Source organism: Mesoplodon densirostris, chromosome 15 (genome assembly GCF_025265405.1).
Source record: "Mesoplodon densirostris isolate mMesDen1 chromosome 15, mMesDen1 primary haplotype, whole genome shotgun sequence".
NCBI classification, from domain to species: Eukaryota; Metazoa; Chordata; class Mammalia; order Artiodactyla; family Ziphiidae; genus Mesoplodon; species Mesoplodon densirostris.
Window position 1 is genome coordinate 526,787 of NC_082675.1, and position 20,233 is coordinate 547,019.

Below are 20,233 nucleotides of genomic sequence, written 5' to 3' on the forward strand. Positions count from 1 at the left end.
GCCCAGCCGCTCCGCGGCATGTGGGATCTTCCCGGACCGGGGCACGAACCCGTGTCCCGTGCATCGGCAGGCGGAGTCTCAACCACTGCGCCACCGGGGAAGCCCTGGTTCTCTTTTTTGAAACATGGAAGAACGCTTCCAGGGGAGGGCCCAGGGCTCAGCTGGGGAAGGGGCCCACAGCAGCTGATGGGGTACTTCCGGTCCTAGGTTAGTGGCTGGGTGTGTAGATACCTGGCTGAGAACTGGGAACCGAGTTGTTTGGGGCTTTGAAAGTAATCTGCCAAGAAACACCAGCTTCAGTGCACCTATGATGAGGAGCTCAGACTTGGGAAAAGCAGCGGGGAGCTTTGGTTCTTTCCTTCCTGCCTGACTGCCTGACCGAAGTGCAATGCCCTGGACGTGTTGGCAGGACGGTGGGTGAGCGTGGGGAGACGGCTGAGGGTCCGGGTGTGTGCACACGTGACCTAGCACGCCACACCCGGGAGCTGCCATGCTATGATGTGGGTGAACAGTAAACAAATACAGACGGAACAAGAAAGCTGCAGGGTGTGGAGGAAGTAGAGTTAGTGTCGGGAATGGTTTTGTCTTCGAATCCCGCTCCATGAGCGTCGAGGACAAGAGAAAGTCGGCACGTTTTCCCTCCAGGAAGTAGGTGCGATTTCTCTGCAGGCGCTGACCCGTCTGTAACCGTCTAGGACAGGAGGCACGGAGGCAGGTCTGTGCACACGTGTCCCCCTGAGGCACAGGGCCCTCCCGGAGCCATCAGTGTAATGTCTGCACACATGTCCCTCATAGGTGGAGCACCTGCAACAAGAAGCTGCCTCCCTGAAAAAGCAGGCACAGAAAATAAAGGAACAGTTTCTTCAACAAAAGGTAAGAACGTGTGGTTAGTTTTCTTTCTGTGAAACAAGTGCATGAAGAAAATCCTGTACGTTTAATCCCTTCACTGGAAGAAAATAATTCAAGAGGAAGGTAACAACTAGACTCCAGCTCTTTTAAGGCACTTCACTGATTCTGAGATGCACTCCTCACCCCTCCCATTTTTATACCTCTGAAGTCAGGTGCATTTTCAGGGTGGGGTTGGCATCCAGATCATGCGGACCATGCCCTGCTGGCACATCAGAGTGAGTGCGTGCTGCTTCCACAGCGGCCGGGACTCCTGCGTAACGTTGCTTTGAAAACAATCGCACCACGATCCAGCACTGAGATCAGGCAGTTGACGTTAGTGAAGCCGGTTCCACTGTCTGGGGAGCGAGTGCAGAGCAGCACCAGGGGTCTGAGGACGGGCAGCCGAGGGCGTCGTCAGTGGTGGCGGGTTTTATCACTGAGGTGCGAGCGGGAGTGCCTGTCAGGAGCCGGGCAGTGGAGCGGGAAGGAGTGGCCACACTCCCCCGAGAAAGTGAAGCAGTCAGGGCCCCCAGCAGCTGGCATGGCTCCCCTGTCCATCACCCAGTCCTGTTTAGGTATGTGTCTCAGAGAGTGGTATCTCGGATTTGGTGAAATATGTATCTTCAGCCCTAGAAAGTTATATAGATAAGTGGTGAGCATTTTTGTTTAAACGGCTTGAGCCCTTGGAAGACCCGCCCTGCGGGCTGCAGCTTCCGGCCTGTTGGGCAGGTGATGGTGGAGGCCTACCGCCGGGACGCCACCTCCAAAGACCAGCTCATCGGCGAGCTGAAGGCCGCAAAGAGGAGGCTGGACTCGGAGGTGAAGGAGCAGCGGCAGGAGGCCGTCAGACTTCAAGGGGAGAAGCGGGCTGCGGAGGTGCAGCACTCGCGTCTGCAGAGGGAGGCGTCACAGGCCCGTCAGCAGGTGGTGGATCTTGAAGGGCACCTCCAGTCCACGCAGAGGGAGCGCGACGAGATGGAGACGCACTTGCAGGTCTGGGGACGCCTTTGACTTGTGAAGGTTCAGCCGAACGGGCCTGGGGCTGTACGGTGGGCGGGGCGGGGCCTGTGGAGAGGTTCTGGAGAAACAGACTAGAGTAAGGCCCTCCTGGAGCTCAGATCCAGGCGGAGGAGAGCCGTGGGGGGGTCCTGAGACAGTCCGAGCCGGCGTTTGAGTGGGCGCCGGAGAGAGGCAGCAGGGGGCGCAGGGCACCGTGGGGTGAGCGGGCGCACGGGGACGTGGGCCGGGCCGCCTGCAGCAGCTGCTCTGGGCTCCGGGCTTTCAGGGCGGTGGGGCCGGATTTGCTGTGCACGCACCAGGGCCGCCGTGGCCGGCGGAGTCTGGGAGAGACAGCGGAGGCTGTCCCGCTGAGGGTGTCTGGCACGGGGCCGGGGAGGGGGACCTCAGGCCGGGTGCCTGCAGCTGAGGAGCGTCTCTGAGGCAGGCGGTAGACCTGGGGAGAGCGGCGGGCAGGGTGTCAGGCTGAGGGCTGCATCTTACGTGTGACGTGTCAGAAGTCCCACAGAGGGCCGGGCAGGGTCCAGGGAGGCAGGTAGGCTGGAGGCCGCAGCTGAGAGCCATGAGAGTGCAGGCGGGACAAGAGGGCCCGGGGGCTGTGGGGAGCCAGGGGCTGGTGGGACCCCCGCAGCTGCGGGACGTGGGGCTCGCGGCTGCGAGGGCCGAGCCGGTCCTGGGGGGACAGTGCTCATTGCACAGGGGGAGATGGGGCAGCGGGCAAGGCCAGGAGGGGGTGTGAGGCTACCCCGAGGTGCTGGGAGAAGCCGGGGAGGGGACCGGGTGGGAGCCGTCGCCTGAGGCGTTCTCGTTGGCGGCTCTTCCCGCCTGTCCCACCAGCGGCCTTGACACGGGCGGTGCAGGACCCTCGGCCTCCGTGAAATGGCCGCTTTTCGCGGGGTCCTCGGCCAGGGTCTTCCTCAAAGCCCGTGTCCTGCAAGGCGGCCCTGAGAGGAAGCCAGTCCGACATTTGGGCTTCAGGTAGAAGTCTTGGCACTCCTCATCTTGTCTCTTCCTCCCTTTATGGGAAGTCTTTGCAGTTCGATAAAGAGCAGGTGGCTGCTCTCACGGAGGCCAACGAGGTGCTCAAGAAACAGATAGAAGAGCTACAGCAAGAAGCCTCGAGGTACGTGGGTGCGGGGCGCGTGCTGGCGGGAGGCCGGGCGGTGGGTGTGAGCCGTGCGGGCCCCCCCAGCACTGTCTGTCCAGCCCTCGCCGGTCTACAACAGGTGGCCTGGGAAGTTAGAGTCCAAGTTTAAAGCTGGAAAAGTGATTCCGTCGTGATCTGACGGTTATACGTGGGTGTGTTAACACATCCTTTCACAAACACTCCCCGTTTGTTTTTGTTTTCATTTGACTTTTCATGTCAAGCGCTTGTGGCAGCACCCTTCGCACCCCCAGCGCACTGCCCCGGGTGCACACCTGTGCCCGTTCTCACCTGGCCCGCGCCAGGCCTTTCACTCGCGCGGCGCGTCCCGCACCACTCTGCTCTGTCAGCGCTGATGTACTGTGAGCCTGAGTGTTGGGTTCCTTGCTGCTGGTCAGGAAGAGCGCTGGAAGCTTCCGTTTGGTAGGAGAGGAGTCTTCTCTGTCTCCACAAGGCGGTTTAAGCAGCTCCAAGAGGGGAGCAGGACACACGAAAGCACGGTGCTGGGCTCTGTAGGGAACACCCACCGACCACATCCTGGGGAGTTGGGTTCTGGGCAGCGCAGTGCTGGAGAGGGTGGAGCTGGGGGCAGATGAGGGTGGAGCTTGGATGGAGACGCACTTGGCCTTTGCTTGGTGTGACAAGTGGGTCAGAGGTGAGCTGAGACTTCCTTCTATCTCTGCCACGCCCCAGGGCCATCACCAAACAGAAGCAGAAGATGAAGCAGCTGGGCTCAGACCTGAGCAGCGCACAGAAGGAGATGAAGACCAAGCACAAGGCCTATGAGCATGCCGTGGGCATCCTCAGCCGCCGCCTGCAGGAGGCCCTTGCGGCCAAGGAGGCGGCCGAGGCCGAGCTGAGCCAGCTGAGAGCCCAGGTGGCCGGCGGCGGCGGCAGCGACCACACCCTGCACGTGGGTAACCCGCCGACTCCGCCGGTCACAGAGAATCGGTGCAGGGGGCTGCAGGGGCATGACGTGTACAGGCACCTCCCCTCCGCATCCCTCCTAGGAGGGTCTAGAAAGGAGGTATGGGGCCAGCGTGTGGGCAGCGTTTCTTCAGAATACCTCGCGGTAGCAATGTGACCGGGGGTCTGATGCTGCGTTTGACCCCTGTGAACACGTGCGGGGCGCTCGCCCTGCTGGCCCTGGCCCTCCTCATGTCTGGGGAGGAGGTTCTGTGAGCACCATGCGTGGGGTGTGAGAGGGCTTGGGGTGAGGGTCAAGGGGTCCAGGACAGCCTTTTGGACAGGTGGCGTCTGAACTGGTCTTGCGTGACGGCGGGCACCTCAGCAGAATGCTGCTCCTGTGCGCTGGGTCTGGGGGGCACGGGGCCAAGTAGGGGTCTGGCTGGAGGGGCTGGGGGCCGGAGTCGGGGGGTTTGGAGCGGACCTTCCGTGTGACAGCGAGCTGAGACCTGGCCACTGTCCTGTCGGGAGGACCCAAGGCCAGGAGAGGCTGTGACGGTAGCTGAGGTGATGGGAGCCAAGTGCAGGAGCCGATGGGAGGCGTCTCGGAGGCCAGCGGGGGCGGGTTGCCGACGGCTCTGCGACGGACGGCCCTCAAGGTGGACAGCACGTGTGATGTAGTGGAGGGAAGTGCCTGTGAAACGCTCGGGTCCGGGAGGCAGAGGGGCCTCTGCACACGGCGAGGGCTGGGAGCCGCTGGGACTGTCCTTCCCCCGTGGTGTCCTGAGGCGAGAGAGAGCCTTTGGCTTTGGGTTATTGTTTAGGGTGGGGGACCGGCAGCAGGGTGGGCACGCGCGCGCGCGCGTGTGTGTGTGTGTGTGCGTGCATGTGTGCATGTAGTGGACGCTCTCAGGTCTCCTCTGGGCGTCACACTGTCACTCTGTCAGTCACGAGTGTCCTGGTCCCCAGATCCTTGCAGTCTGGATCTGACCACCTCCTTTTACTTTGGCTAGTGGGTATAAAACTCTGCGTTTTGTTTATCACCCACCGATTTGAGTCATTTCCCTTGTGCTTAGTAATCATATTTTTTTCTCATCTTTGTTTCTCCTCTCAGTTTAAGAATTCGTAAGTTCGAGGACAGTGTAGCATAGCGGGGTGTCCTCTTGTCAAAATACATGAATTCAGTATTCCCTCTCACATGCTTGCTTTTTACATTGGGAGGGGGAGAACTTACTCAATTGCAACTTCCTTTTTACTTTAAAATCTCTCTCTGTTTAATTCTTTGACTTACATGGTACCAGCAGTGTGTGTCACTGCCATGCAGTCTGTCACCCCCTTGCTGCACAGCCGGTGGCAGCTGGGCAGAAGCATAGCCTGGGAGCCAAAATCCTGGTTCAGCCTGTACTTCAGCCCTGGTGAGGTGGGGTCTCAGGCAGCTCACTCACCTTGCTGATCCTCAGTAAAATGGAGGCCGAGGATAACCAACAAGGACCTACTGTGCGGCACAGGGAACTCTGCTCAATATTCTGTAACAACCTAAATGGGAAAAGAATTTGAAAAAAGATAGATACAGGTATATGTAACTGAATCACTTTGCTGTACACCTGAAACTAACACAACATTGTTGATCAATTCTACTCCAGTATAAACTAAAAAGAAAAAAAAAAAAAATGAGGCCGATGGGGCTTCCTTGGTGGCGCAGTGGTTGAGAATCCGCCTGCCAATGCAGGGGACACGGGTTCGAGCCCTGGTCTGGGAGGATCCCAGGTGCCGCAGAGCAGCTAAGCCCGTGAGCCACAACTACTGAAGCCCGCGTGCCTAGACCCTGTGCTCCGCAACAAGAGAAGCCAACGCAATGAGAAGCCTGCGCACGGCAACGAACAGTAGCCTACGCTCGCCGCAACTAGAGAAAGCCCGCGTGCAGCCATGAAAATAAATAAATAAATTTATTTAAAGAAAATGAGGCCAAGATGAGGTGAATGGTAGAGCCTCCCTCACTAGGACGGCTCTGTGGAGAGACACCTGTGAGGTGCTCAGATCAGCGCCTGCCCCACAGCAGCAGCAGGAAGAGAGTGTGTGCATGTGCATTTGTGTGTGTGTGTGTGTGAGCACGTGTGTGTGCACACGCGTGTGGCATTGGTTACCTTGTGCCTGGTGCAGCTTAGTTGCCACAGACGGTAATTGGTAGCTCTTATCTTTCTGTGTTTTCAAAGCATTAAGTGAAAAAGTGAGTTTGTGAGTCATTACTGTGTGGCTACCCGGTAGCTGACCGTGTCCTGTAAGGGAGAGGGAAGGCTGCAGGGAGCCGATCACCTGTCGCGTGTGGTCGCAGCCTCGTGCCGTCAGTGCTGAGCCGGGCTACGTGGTGGGACCCGTGACCAAACCCACCTTCCGTCCCGGCCCTCAGGAGCGGGTCCAGGCCCTGGAGGCGGAGCTGCAGGCTGTGGGCCACAGCAAGAGAATGCTGGAGGGGGAGCTGCAGGAGGTCATCACGCTGACCGGCCAGCAGCTGGAGGAGCAGCGGGAGAGGGTGCTGGAGCTGGAGGACGAGGTAGGCAGGCGCCGTGCGGCCCTGCATTCAGGGCGGTGCCGCTGGCCCGGGCGCTCGGCCTCCGCCCTGCGTTTCCGGGGCCATCGGCCGCTTGCCCGGGTCTCTGAGCACCCGCCCTGCCGGAGCCACGCACGCACGCGCTGCAGCGGGGCCCGCTGTGCCCGCTGCCTCTCTGGTGTGGCAGACGAGACACCCGGCTCAAAGGGGCTCGACCCTTTAGAGGAACTCCACGTAACTCTCAGGCCCAGACGGTCGTGGCTTCGGGTGGTGCCACATGAGCAGCGTGGTGGTGTCACCTAGGGCTCTGCACAGGGTCCCAAGGTGGCTGTTGGGGGCCGCGGGGCTGCATGCACAGTTGACATTTGTCTCTCACAGTCCAGGCCTGCCTGGGCTCCGACCCTGGGTGTGCTTCTCCGCAAGCCCACGGTCCCCGGGGGAGGGCTGGGGTCCCCGGGGGAGGGCTGGGCCGTCAGCTGTGGGTCCAGGAGAGAAGGGGTGTGGCTGCGGCAGCCTTCCCAGCTGTGAGGCGAGGGCCCTCGTGTCTGGGGCAGTGCTCGCCTGTGCGTTCTTGCGGGTGGTGTTAGCTGTTCAGTTCCTGGTGTACGAGCGCTCCACGAGCCAGAATGGGCAACCCCCTGATGTCACGGTGACTTTGGTTTGTTTCAGCTGCAAGAGTCCAGAGGCTTCAGGAGGAAGATAAAGTGCCTTGAGGAGTCGAATAAGAAGTTGGCTCTGGACTTAGAGCATGAGAGAGGGAAGCTTATGGGCCTTGGACAGTCCAGCGCAGCCTTGAGGGAACACAACGGCATCTTAGAGACGGCTCTAGCCAAGAGGGAAGCAGACCTGGTCCAGCTGAACCTGCAGGTATGGAAACTCCTTTGCAGCAGGAGACTTGCTGCAGGTGGGGCAGCCCTCTGAGGGCTGTGATGGTCTGCACTTGGCCATCACAGCCACCTACAGGGTAAGGGCCAGAGAATCTGCTGGAGTTGCAGCCCCTCTGCCCGCCCTGAGGCGGGGGTGGATCTGGGGAGCCTGTGTCTCCCTGCAGCTGAGCTGTGGAGAGGCTAGGCTCAGCCCATAACGTTCCTTTTGGGTGGGCGACTCTCGGAGGGTAGAGGGGACCCTTTCCCAGCTCAAGGCAGTCATGCTGTGCATAAGGGACTCTGACCCGAGGGCCTCCTGTGATTCAGCACTGGGGTTCAAACCCCAATGGGGCTCTCCTTGCAGATCCCGTTGTTAGCTCCTCCGCTCTGCAGCCCCTCTGGGCATTTCAGGGAAGTCTTCAAATGGGGTTCAGCAGCCCAGCCCAGCCCATGCCTTGAATTCACCAGATTTTAGAGCGCTTCCTTAGTTCCCACCACTCCTGCCCCGGGCAGCCTTGCTACGGAGGTGATTGCGTTGATAGCCCTGGGTTTATATGCATCTTTTGGGTTCCTAACGAGATGCTTGAATATGATCATATGATTGATGATACTCCTGTGATCTGAGATTTTGGTTTTGCTCACGGTGTTCTCCAGAGGTGGAATTCTCACTCCTTTCCTGGCTTGTACCCTTGTTGGCAACACGTCATGATGTCTTGAGCCCCCGTGACGCTAGACTCCCCCACGCGGCACTGATCAGAGTGGCCCCTGCTTGTTCCCAGGGCCCTTCAGGCTTTGGAAATTTGACGTTCTTCCTTCCTTACCACTCTTGGAATGTGCTGTAGGTGCAGGCAGTTTTGCAGCGCAAAGAGGAGGAGGACCGCCAGCTGAAGCAGCTCGTCCAGGCCTTGCAGGCCGCGCTACAGAAGGAAAAGGTGACGGTGCACAGCCTCAAGGAGCAGGTGTGTGTCTTCCAACCGGTTCCAGATTGCAGCCTCATAGAGCCTCTGGAATGTAATTTTTTAATGTCTGAAAACTGAGTATTAGTACCCTTGACACGAGTTCCCTTCCAGGAACTTAGTGTGTGAATACCTTTGCTGACATGTCCAAGGACGGGGTATCATCATGGGGTTGGCGACAGCGAGGCTGGAGAGGGCCCCCACCCTGTGCTCATCAGTGAAAGAGTGTGTGCCGTCGTGCGGCTCTAAGATATGTGCACAGAGCTCCGTAGCTACATATTTTGCTGGGGAAAGATACCTTGCACATAGTGTGGAGTTAAAAAGCAAACTGCAGAGCAGTGTATGTTTATTTGTGTTAAAAATGCAACCAAAAACCTGGTTCTGGAGACCCATGGCCATGTTCTGCATTTGGAGCAGTCTTCCTGGCTGCTCCTTTCCATGCTCAGCTGTTCACCAGTGCATCAGGTGGCTCATCCCGCAGAGGGGCCTGCCCTGGCCACCCTGCGAGCTAGAGTGGACCTCAGGCCGTGCACTTTAAAATTTTTACTGTCGTGATGCCTCGTCTGTGGTTTCTGTAAAGCTCTTTCCTTGTTAGACTGTCAGCTTCCTGGGACGAGGTCTGCGGCTTGTTTACTCTCATGTCCCCAGTGCCTGCACAGAGCAGATGCTCAGAACATGTTTGTCATTGGCACGTTCATGCGTGTGTTGGTGCATGTGACGTGGGCTTTGCCACATTCTTTAAAAATTTCTCCACGAAAGTACACTGGAGATAGAAGGGAATAGTTCTTTATTTCCTGGGTGAGACAGCAAGACATTCTTTTAAAGTAGAACTAGTTTTAAGATACGTTAAGAATATTTTAACATGAACAATTATTGGCTTATTCTTGACCCACGTTTGCCTCACCTGCAGCTGATGTTTTATCCTTGCGTGGAGTTGCTGCACGTCTAATGGTTCCGAACTGAGTCAGCAACACTCCCTACTTTTCTATCCCCACCTTCCTATCTTTTGCTCTGTACTCAGGTATCACTTAATAGTTTTATTCTCACCTTAAAGACGTTGTAACTAGGAGATTTTTAACGAAAGGTGCTGGGGGGGATAATGTATATTTCACTTTGATTTCTTTTTTTAAGGGCAGTAATTGTAAATGATGCTTATTTATTCCTCTAAGTGCATTTGGTCTGATTGTCTTGATTGTAAAAATAGTACATGCTAGTAAAAATTTTTAGTGTGCACAGAGATTAAAGTACAGATCATCTTGAATCTCTACCTAGTGACAACCACGGCTGATATCTTACATTGGAGTTTTTTTTCCATTCATGTATGAGTTCTTTCTAGATTCATCTGTAATATACTATAAATATTTTTACTAAACTTCTTTGAAATGAAGTGCTTGCTAGTGCAATTAGACAAGAAAACTAAACTGTTGGAAAGGAAAATTTCGTTATATTCTGAGAATGTGCTTGTTTTCTCAGAAACCTTGAGATAAACTGTTGTTAACTATGAAACAAGCTAGTTACATCCTAAATGGATAATGAGCAATAGCTTTATTACAGTTAGATGGTGTGATGGAAAGGTAGATTCCTCCCAGATACGTGAATTATGAATACATGTAACAAGAACTATGCAGATACACTTGAGGAAGACTGTAACGACTATTCAGACCAAGAAAGTTGGGCACATTTGCTCGCTCAGCAGGTGCTGCTACCACGTTGCACACTTGAGGGCCAAGTGTGTGTTCAGTACTTTCATCCTTGACGGGGACCTCAGAAGGCTTTGGAAGGAAGGCCTGCGAGAGCAGCTAGGATGCGAGGGGCTGGGCGGCGGCCGCCACGAGCCCAGGCACGTCCTGTGAGGCTGCGCCCGTCCTCGGTGACGCCGTGTCCTTCTTTCCAGGTTGCTGCCGCCCAGGCGGAAGCGGGGCACAACCGCCGCCATTTTAAGGCCGCCACCTTAGAGCTGAGCGAGGTGAAGAAGGAGCTGCAGGCCAAGGAGCGGGAGGTGCAGAGGCTGCAGGCGGAGGCAGACGGGCTCCAGTGAGTGCGAGTGGGCGGGGCCGCCCCCCCCCCCACCTCGTTAGTGCCTTCAGCGCACCAGGGCCCCAGTGTCCTGGCAGATCGCTGAGTACTCTGCAGGCAGATCGGAGAAGGAGAGAGAGATCCGATTGCCGTCTCAGGCTGCGCAGCTTACGTCTGAAACTTTGGCCCTGATGCCGTGTGCTCCCACTCTGTGCCCTGCTGGTTCTTCTCTGAGAAGAGAGAGCCCTGGGGGCTGTGCTCACGAAGACCCAACGCGGCCAAAAAAAAATTAAAAAAATAAAAAGTGAATAAATTTATTTTTAAAAAAAAGGCACACAGTTAGCTCTCCTACTCAGAGGCTGATGCCCCCACCCCTTCCCTAAGGGTCCCCGCCGTCACACGTGGTCTTCGAGACGCCTCCCCAGCTCCCCTCGGGCTTCCCTTCGTTGTGGTGCGTGGCTCCCATTGGGGTGGCCTTGGCTCGCACCCATGCAGGCACATGTGTTGGGCACTGCACGTGCATCGGTCCCTCCCGTCATAATCCGTGAACTGGGCTCACAAAGCGTCCCTCCCCGGGGGTTGTGAGGATTAGTTGAGCTAGCGCATTGCAGAGCTCCTAGAATAGTCCCTGCCCAGGGTGAGCAGTATGGGAGTTTTTGTCATGATGCGTGTCAACCCAGGACATGTAACATTCAACTGACAACATTTTTGAGTGGGAAGGTAATTGGAAGAATGCTGTAATTTCACTCTTCCTTGTTTTTTATGCTAGGATTCAGGAGGGGAAACATTCCCAGGAAATAGCAAAGTTCCAGGCAGAGCTGGCAGAGGCCCGGACCCAGCTCCAGCTCCTGCAGAAGCAGCTGGATGAGCAGCTGAGCAAAGAGCCCGTAGGAAACCAAGAGGTGACCCGCCGGGGCGGCTTTACATCTCCAGTTAACAGGACTTACAGAGCTAGACTCTGCTGGTTGACACATTCACTTCATTCTCTGCCTTCTTGGAAAGGGATATTTATTTTTTCTAAGTATGATATTAAATGATACGCAGAGATATAGTTAGAGCAATGTTATAATGCAAGAAAGCCATTTTAAAATTCTTTTGGTCGTGTGACTTTTTCCCTTCTCTAGATGGAAAATCTCAAATGGGAGGTGGATCAGAAAGAGAGAGAAATCCAGTCCTTGAAGCAGCAGCTGGACGTGACTGAGCGGCAGAGTAAACAGGAGGTGGATGGGATACAGCAGTCACTGCAGGTACGGGGTGTGTACGGGGCGTGTACGGGGCGTGTGCACGCCCCGGGCAGCGCTGCACCAGCTCCACCCTGGACCATGCGCAGCAGGAGTTCTCAGTGGCTTGAATGTTCCCACCAAACTGCTCTGCAGACATTATCCCATTTCAGAGAGAAGCCCAGGTCAGGCAGCTGAGGGATGCTGAGCAGAGACCAGAGCCCCAGGGCCCCACCCTGGGCTGAACTCTGCGGTGTGTCCCAGAAACGGGATCTCATTAAGTCCAAAAAATGAGACAGTTCCATTCGCCAGTCTGTGATAAGCTTCTCTACGAAGAAATCTAGGCACAGTCTTGACTGCTTGAGGAAAGGGTCGGGAACGTGACTCTGACCGGGATTCCTGCTTGTAGGTGGACAGCTTGAGATAACCAGAACTGACTTGTATTCTGTCTTAGGAACAGTTAGGCTTACTCTAGTAACTGATCTTGGAGTTTAAACAAGGGTTGGGTTCATTGTCAGATGTGGATGTGGGAATGTTACCGGCCCCTCGGCAGAGGCTCTGAAATGTGGCTGGGAACGTAGAGGACAGGACTGTAACCAGATTCTCTACAGTGTAGACTCTTGGAGAGGAGTGGCGGGGGGAGGGGAGCGACTCATGAAGGCTGAAAGTTCCAACCCCTTGGAATTGTGACGTACAAACAGATTTGTGCAGTGTGTTGAAGACCTTTCAGTTTTCTTTTTTTAACTTACGTGGGTTATACATTTACCACTTTTTAAAAAAAAAATTATTAATTTATTTATTTTTGGCTGCATTGGGTCTTCGTTGCTGTGCACAGGCTTCCTCTAGTTGTGGCGAGGTGGGGCTACTCTTCATTGTGGTGCGCGGACTTCTCACTGTGGTGGGTTGCAGAACACGGGCTCTAGACTCGCGGGCTTCAGTAGTTGTGGCTCGCGGGCTTCCGAGCGCAGGCTCAGTAGTTGTGGCGCACGGGCTTAGTTGCTCTGCAGCATGTGGGATCTTCCCGGACCAGGGCTCAAACCCATGTCCCCTGCATTGGCAGGTGGATTCTTAACCACTGCGCCACCAGGGAAGCCCAAGACCTTTCAGTTTTAAAATCTATGACTTTTTCACTTTCTTTAGAATATTAAATCTGAGCTGGAGATGGTACGGGAAGATCTGTCCCTGACCCAGAAAGATAAATTCATGCTTCAAGCTAAAGTGTCGGAACTGAAGAGCAACATGAAGACGCTGCTCCAGCAAAACCAGCAGCTCAAGCTGGACCTGCGGCGGGGAGCAGCCAAGACGGTACTGGGCCCCCCGGGCGGCTGGTGGGGCCTCCGGAGATGTGTTGGCGGGAGGCTGGCAGGCTTTCCAGTCAGTCAGCCAGTCACAGAGTTACCTTAACCAACACTGAGTGACGGTTGTGTGAAGATAGATGACGATGGGTGTTCTCCTTGGACCACAGGCCAAATCTTTTTAATTTAGAGCTTTTTCCAACAGAATGTTTGCCTCTTTCTATGAATTTAGATGCCATTTTATTGTCCTATGCTTTATAAAGCAAATGAGGGCATGGTTTGCTTGTGTTAACAAGAGCCCCTGGGCCTCTAGGCGAGACCAGCTGGGACACAGCAGCTGCCAGGACAGGCTCAGGGGCCCGGGGACCCTGCAGCGCCGTCACGAGCTCTGTTCACGCACTGTCTGTTTTTCTACTCAGTCAATGTAAGCATTTTGCAGGTGCAAAGGAGTCACTTGGATTCAGAGGTTTCTTTAGCACGGTTTGCTTATCTGTGGAAAAATTTGAAGTCCTAGGAAGGGGAGTCTTATGAGTTGGAAAATGGACTTAATTTCTTAGGGAAACTCAGAGTCAAGGCCATGGTCTCTCTGGAAAGCTCCCACCACGAGCTCTCATTTAGGGGGCTCTCGGCAGCTCCGGCCTCCTGAGGAGCCAGGATTGTAGTGTTGGTTCATGCGTTAGGAAGAAGGTTTTCTATTCAGCCAACATTTCTTGAACCCCCGTGGCTGCCAGCTCTGCCGATTTAGAACGAGTGGGAAGTGCTTCCCCAGAATCCCAAGGGGAGCTGGGCAGGCGCCTCGAAGACCACGTGTGACGGCGGGGACCCTCGGGGAAGGGGCGGGGGCGTCAGCCTCCGAGTGGGAGAGCTAACTGTGTGCCTTTTTTCTTTTTTAATAAATTTATTAATTTTTTATTTTATTCATTTATTTTGGCCACATTGGGTCTTCGTTGCTGTGTGGGCTTTCTCTAGTTGCCGGTGAGCTGGGGCTACTCTTCGTTGCGGTGTGCGGACTTCTCATTGCGGTGGTTTCTCTTGTTGCGGAGCACGGGCTCTAGGTGTGCTGGCTTCAGTAGTTGTGGCATGCGGGCTCAGTAGTTGTGGCTAGCAGGCTCTAGAGTGCAGGCTCAATAGTTGTGGTGTGCAGCTCAGTAGATGTGGCTCACGGGCTTCAGTAGTTGTGGTATACAGGCTCGATAGTTGTGGCTTGCGGGCTCTAGAGCGCAGGCTCAGTAGTTGTGGCGCACAGGCTTAGTTGCTCCGTGGTATGTGGGATCTTCCCGGACCAGGACTCGAACCCGTGTTCCCTGCATTGGCAGGCGGATTCTTAAACCACTGTGCCACCGGGGAAGCCCCTAACCGTGTGCTTTTAAAAACAGAGAAAGGAGCCGAAGGGAGAAGCCAGCTCTTCCAGCCCCGTGACGCCGGTGAAGATCCCTGACTGCCCCGTGCCGGCCTCGCTTTTGGAGGAGCTGCTGCGGCCCCCGCCTGCCGTGAGCAAGGAGCCCCTCAAGAACCTCAACAGCTGCCTCCAGCAACTCAAGTATGACTGCTCTGGGCTCCGTCTCATAGTCTTTACAAATAAGTTGCAGGTCTCAGTTGGAAGAATCTTCCCTGTTGCCAGCACCGCACGTCCAGCAGAGGCGAGCGGCTCCGTGGTGTTTCTTGGCCGTGGGCTGGTCCCGTGCCTCTCCCTCCATCTCCAAGGTGGGAGCTGCCTGGGGCTAAATGACCCTGCACGCTGGGCAGTGGGAGGCCCGTGTCTGAGGCGAGGGCAGGTGTGGCTCTGGCCCTGTGAGCGGACGCCCTGCAGGGCAGACCCTCGGCTCTGTCTTTCCCACGTTCTCCCCAGTCAGCGTGTCGGCCTCTGTGTGGTGCACAGGAAAATGCCCAGAGTCTCTTTCGCGCTGTCCCAGGAGAGAGGCTCGATGGGCCCCCGAGGGTGTGCGTGAGCGACCTGCCGTCAGGGCCGGGTCCGAGGTGGCCAGCTGTCTCGGGGGCGGGGAACAGCGCCCCGGGCTGTCGTCTGACCGCGCGCCTCCCCTGTCTCCCCAGGCAGGAGATGGACAGCCTGCAGCGCCAGATGGAGGCACACGCGGTCACTGTGCACGAGTCGCTGTCCTCGTGGACGCAGGGGGACCCAGCCAGCCCCTCCCGCCTGGGCGATCACGCCAACCCCAGAGGAGACATGGAGCAACACGGTCGGAGCAGGGCCACGAGAGAGTGCTTTGGAATGGTGACCGCCGAGCATCCCCACCCCGAGTGTTTGTAGCTGACCGCAGGAACGCTCTCTTCTCTGTGTTATTTATTTGACTGTGTGCTCTATTGTTTTTCTAAGAGATGAAAGTTAAGTTTTGCATTGGCCGTTACAAGGAGTAAAATAACAAAACGAGAGTCGAGAATTGATGATAGTCATTTGCAGGTCACAACCAGCTTTTCCCACAAAGTGACCAAATCTTAAAAACCTAATTTAGGTCTCAGTGAGACATTTTGAATGTGTCTGAAGGGTTATTTGCGGAAGGAGGTATCTTAGGCCTGACCGTAGACGCTGTTCTCGGACGGTCGCTGGCGGAGGCATTGCGTTGCTGCGTCCGGCTTCTCACTTTCCTGTCTGATTCAGAAAGAGCTTTCCTTCCTGCAGGAGCAAGACTTCGTTTGTACCTTTGGTTTTTATTTTATTTTGTTTTGTTTTCAGTAGCCATCTCTCCGTAGAACGTGTATATAAATACCGGAAATCATAATCTAATCTTTAAAAAGTATATGCTCATATTATTTAAGAATGACCCGAATTGTCTTTTTATTGATTGCCTTTTGAAAATCTGCAGTTAGGAAGTAACGTATGTGTAGGATTTAGGAATGTCAGAAAATTATGTTTTAAGAAACGTAATTATTTTATTTACCTTCTAAAGCCAAATATTCTTAGGCAGAAGTTCTTTGTTATTTTAGTTTCACTTAATTTTGAGGGTCTTCCCTTGCCATGAGTGCACAACGTCCACCTGTTTGACCCCTGGCCCTGCATGGCCTCGCTCACCTTGGCCAACCCCCGGGGAAGGCCTGATGGCCACCAGGACGCCCACATAGACACCACGGTCAGCACACACTGACCTGATGTGGAGGCGTGGGGAGAGGCCTCAAGAGGTGGGGCGGGGGGAAGCGAGGAGGAGGAGCACGGCCAGGGCTCCCACAGGCTCCAGGCCAGGGAGCACTTTGCCCTTGTGTAGCAACGTCCACCAGCGCCTGTGTGGTCGTCAAGAGATAATGCTGGCCTCTGTGTGGTGACAGCCTTCAGGGGGGGGAGAAGGCCCTTGACCCTCTCATCTGGAGAGCAGCGAAAGGGGCAGGTCAGCACGAGAGGGTCTCCCGAGGTTTATTTGCAATCAGACACCCCAAGTGTGTGAGGTCCTGCCTAGAGTGACTGTGAGACTCAAGGTTTGTAAGCTTGCCCCTAGTTTGCTAAGATGATCTAAAATAACGTTTATTGTTCCAAGTTAGAGAAGAGAGAGAGAGAACGGGTCTGTGTGGCCCCCTGTGCAGGTGGGCTGGTCTGAAGATGAAGTCTGCGGTGTTACTGATCAGGCCAGACACGCTCGTGTCACCGCATCACCTGGGTCTCTCTTGTGGAGAAGACAGCGTGGTGTTTTTAATCTGCTTGTGTTCTCTCACAATATGCTGTTAGAAGGTTAATTGATAATATTAGAGTAGCATTAATCACAAAGATGTTTAGTGTTTAAAAAAATTCCCCAGCAAGTATTGGAACGTCTAAAATATGTCTATCATTTGTACAGGGTTAATCTTGGAAATTATACTTGAAACTTTATTCTACTCTTCATTTTAAGTTGGAAATCGTTTTTGACAAAATTGTTTCCGTACCATTGGAAAAGAAAAATGGTAATTTATGTTCTTATTTATTTTGGCTGCGATATCTTTTGTTTTAATTTTAGAGCCAAGAAATCACACTTAGCCTCATTTTGTAGCTGCTTTCTTGCTCCTTGCTGAGGTCTTCCAGAAAATCACAGTGTATCTTCCTTAGGAAAGGATAAAGGAATCCTGAGTATATCCATCAAGAGAAAGCCAGTCTCTGTTCCCCGCCCCTTTTCCCTTTGTCGAGTCACCCTCCGTGTGTGTACGTGCGCGTGTACGTGTGTGTGTACGTGTGTGTGTACGTGTGCATGTGCACGCGCCTTCAGCAGCGCCTCGTCTGGGCTCCTGCTGTTATCCTGTGCCAGCTTCATCCTCTAGTTCTGTGCGCGCCTGGCCTGCCTCTGGCCTGAGCGCTCTGGCTGCCCCCCCCACCCCATGTCCTGTGTGTTGTGCCCCTCGTGCTGTCACGTCTGGCCTGTAGTTCCTGATCAGGGGCCCTTGTGTCCGGGCTTCCTTAACAAATCACCCTGAAGGGGGAGGTTGGACTGAATCTCCTGCTCTTCGTTTGCTGCGGGTTTTTTCTCTGAGGGGCTTTACTGGCGCTCCTGTCTCCCAGAGCTTGATTCTTTAGTGAACCGAGTTTGAAATATTCTTCCACTGTGGGCAGAAGTGGGAATTAGGAACTTCCTCATGGAAAACAGCAGTCAACTCTGGAGCACGTGTAGAAACACGTTTGCTGTTGCGCTGTATTTGTGTATGTTGTTCATCCTGTATGTCGTGTCCTCACTGGAGAGCATGTCAGCTTGGACACTTCGTGATGTTATGACTTGATTTTCTTATGTTCCAAAAATAACTTGCTGCGAGTGGTTATTGTTGATTTTTCCACGGTACACATCAGATAGATGCCACGGATCTTTTAGATTTACATGCCTTTGTTCTACTATTTGGAAGGTGTAACAGGCAGTGTCTTTGATGAGATGTGAAACTGGCTCACACTCTGGCCTGGGGTCCAGGTGCCAGGGTGGGCCTCGAGGAAGACAGCCTGTGGAACGCTGCATTAGGAAAATTCTCATTCAGCTCCTCCTCGGTTTAAAGACTTTTCTTGGTATAGGGATACTGCAAAAGCCATGGGCCTGCAAGGGCACCGTGACATATATTCCTACTTCTCTGAGTATTTTTTTAACGAAAATTAAATGTCGTGTGTAAAGATTGCTAGTAGTGAAAGGGACCAGCGGATCTGAAAGAGAAATGTCCTGGAGCGTCCCCAAGGGCCGTGATGTGCACAGGGCGGGGCGTGTGAGAGTCTCTCGGAGCCTCACTCAGGTTCACTCACTCCCCGCAGGGCGCCTCTCAGTGTATGGTGGTCTCAGGTTACAACAGGATCCTTGACAGGAATGCTTCAGAGGATCTAGAAAACTCGGTGGTTTTAAGTTATTCACGTTTAATAAAAATTTCCTCATTAAAAGGGAGTCCTCAGGTTGGGGCTATTCAGGGGAAAAGTGTCACCATGCACAATGAATTGTACCTTTAAAAAGCATGTTGATTTTTTATAAATTTAAGTGTGCTTGGGAATTCCTTGAATTTTGTGCAATAAACTATTTTTTGTTAAAGATTTTTATATTTCCTTGGGGTGCTTTCACTTTCATATATATATTTTGTCATAACTGGGAGTAACTTTTGTCTCATGTTGTTACCAACTCTGTTCAGATAACTTAAGAGAAGTTTATTGTTCTGCCAGAGTTTCAGATGGCCGTGAAATCTAACTTCTTGTGGCTGCTTTTGACCACAGCAGGAGCGTAGCATCTCGCCGTGTTTCTTCCTTCTTCACCCGCACTTCACTCGTCACCACACGCCAGTAAGTACGGAGGTGGGAAGTGTTCACAGGAGTAACGCTCCTTCACGGGGAACCCGCTCCTGAGGTTGTGGACGCACTGCGCGCGTGCTCCCAGTGTCGTCCAGCCCCTGGCCTCCACTGACTGTCCCTTGCCTGCAGCAGTGGGACCGTGACTCCAAGTCGCAACCTGGTGGCTCCCCAGTCTCACCTGCCTTCTTCATCCATACTTCATTTTTGATCAGCGAGAGTAGACCGGATGTAAATTCTTCAGTTAAATGTTGTCATTTAACCAGCATGGTAAAAAACGTACAGAAAAGGAGCAGTAAACCAGTGGTCACAGAATTCGATTTTGTGGTGGGTTGGACACATGTTTTCTTGTGTCTCCACCTCGTGAGCTTCTATAACCAAGGGTCAGGTATCACGTGTACCACCCAGACCTAAATGGAGATGCTCTGACCGCCTCCTTTTGTGGCCTTAACTTCCTGAAGTACTGAGGATGCAGAGTTTCTTTCCTATGATAATCACGAAGAGCGTGATTACATGTATCAGAACGTTTTCCTTTTCCTGTAAAGCTGCTAAACATTTGCAGGCGCTAAACTAATGAGTTGATGGGTTTATTTTTAAGTTGTGTCTCCGTCGGTTAGATGTTCTGTGCTGCACCCTCTTAACCGTCGTGCAGTGGGTGCTACCGGAGTGGTCCAGGTGCAGACTCCCAAGCAGCTGCTTCCCGGCTCAGAGGGGGTGCGAGTACGGGCAGCAGTGCGCGCCGAGTGTGGGCCTGAGGACTTGGTCCCAGCCCTCCCGGTCACGCGGTCTCATCCGTCCTGCAGCCGACTAGGTGGGGACAGAGTAGGGTTCTTTATGCCGCCGCCGTCCAGTGCGGTAGACAAGCGTGATAGCTGTTAGGGGAGCCTCCGAGCCTTTCCCTAAACGAGGAGGAATTCTTGGCGGTCAGTAACTGCCCGCGCCGGAAGCAGCGTTTACTGGAGTTCTTCTGCTTGCCTTCGTGCCAGCTTTCATGTCACAAAGTGTTGTGGGTTCTCGTAAGAAGCATTCTTTGGCAATGACTTTCCTGGAAACACAGGAGATGTGACACTGGGCTGCTGACCCCTTTGTCTGCCTGTTTGGTGGGGTGCGGAGGGCGGCGCTCCTGCGCCAGGCCCCCTCTCACACCCCAGCCCATCTCCAGGCGGAGTGGGCACCCCCTCCCGAACAGCGTGCTTTTGGCTCGGGCTGGAAGCACCTCGAGGTTTGCACGCTCGGCCCTCCTTCGCCTGGTCTGGCCCTTGCTGGACGAGGCTCCGCTCGGGGGTGATTCTCGGCTCCTGGGGTCTCAGGGCCTTTGTTTCGTTTGTGAGCTTTCCGTGTGCATTTCTAAAGACCTGATGGACATTTTGGAGCGATTTTCCCGGTGCTTAAGCCTTGGTGTGTTGAAAGCTGGAACGCCTCACTTCCATCCAGAAAAGAGTCTCTTCCTTTGATCAACTCTGATCGCGATACAGCCCTCTGGTCTCTAACCCTCAGGGTTTCCCACCCTCGGCACCATTCTCGCTGGCCCAGCCCGGCCCACGGCTCCTTCCCTGTCTCTGTTCCGCGCCCCGCCTTTCTCCGCGTCAGCCGGATCCTGGCCCAGCTGTGGAGGCAGCCCCTGCACGCTGTCCAGCTTCAGGGTCGTCGTCCTCCCG

At 54.4% G+C, this 20,233-nt stretch overlaps 1 protein-coding gene across 5 annotated transcripts in view; it reads left to right on the forward strand.

Moving 5' to 3' along the window:
• GOLGA3 (golgin A3) overlaps window positions 1-18,326 on the forward strand; it is a 43,716-nt gene extending 25,390 nt beyond the window's left edge. For 4 of the 5 annotated variants that reach the window (XM_060119753.1, XM_060119755.1, XM_060119757.1 and 1 more), the window contains exons 12-24: window positions 796-873; window positions 1,618-1,881; window positions 2,934-3,028; window positions 3,743-3,962; window positions 6,363-6,506; window positions 7,173-7,370; window positions 8,212-8,328; window positions 10,220-10,359; window positions 11,111-11,243; window positions 11,466-11,588; window positions 12,702-12,866; window positions 14,233-14,396; window positions 14,909-18,326. In XM_060119753.1, the coding sequence (XP_059975736.1) occupies window positions 796-873; window positions 1,618-1,881; window positions 2,934-3,028; window positions 3,743-3,962; window positions 6,363-6,506; window positions 7,173-7,370; window positions 8,212-8,328; window positions 10,220-10,359; window positions 11,111-11,243; window positions 11,466-11,588; window positions 12,702-12,866; window positions 14,233-14,396; window positions 14,909-15,125 (2,058 nt within the window). In that variant the 3' untranslated portion in view covers window positions 15,126-18,326. The remainder of the gene's footprint in view (window positions 1-795; window positions 874-1,617; window positions 1,882-2,933; window positions 3,029-3,742; window positions 3,963-6,362; window positions 6,507-7,172; window positions 7,371-8,211; window positions 8,329-10,219; window positions 10,360-11,110; window positions 11,244-11,465; window positions 11,589-12,701; window positions 12,867-14,232; window positions 14,397-14,908) is intronic. The other variant, XM_060119756.1, reaches the window with a different exon arrangement.
• Window positions 18,327-20,233: the final 1,907 nt, after the last annotated feature.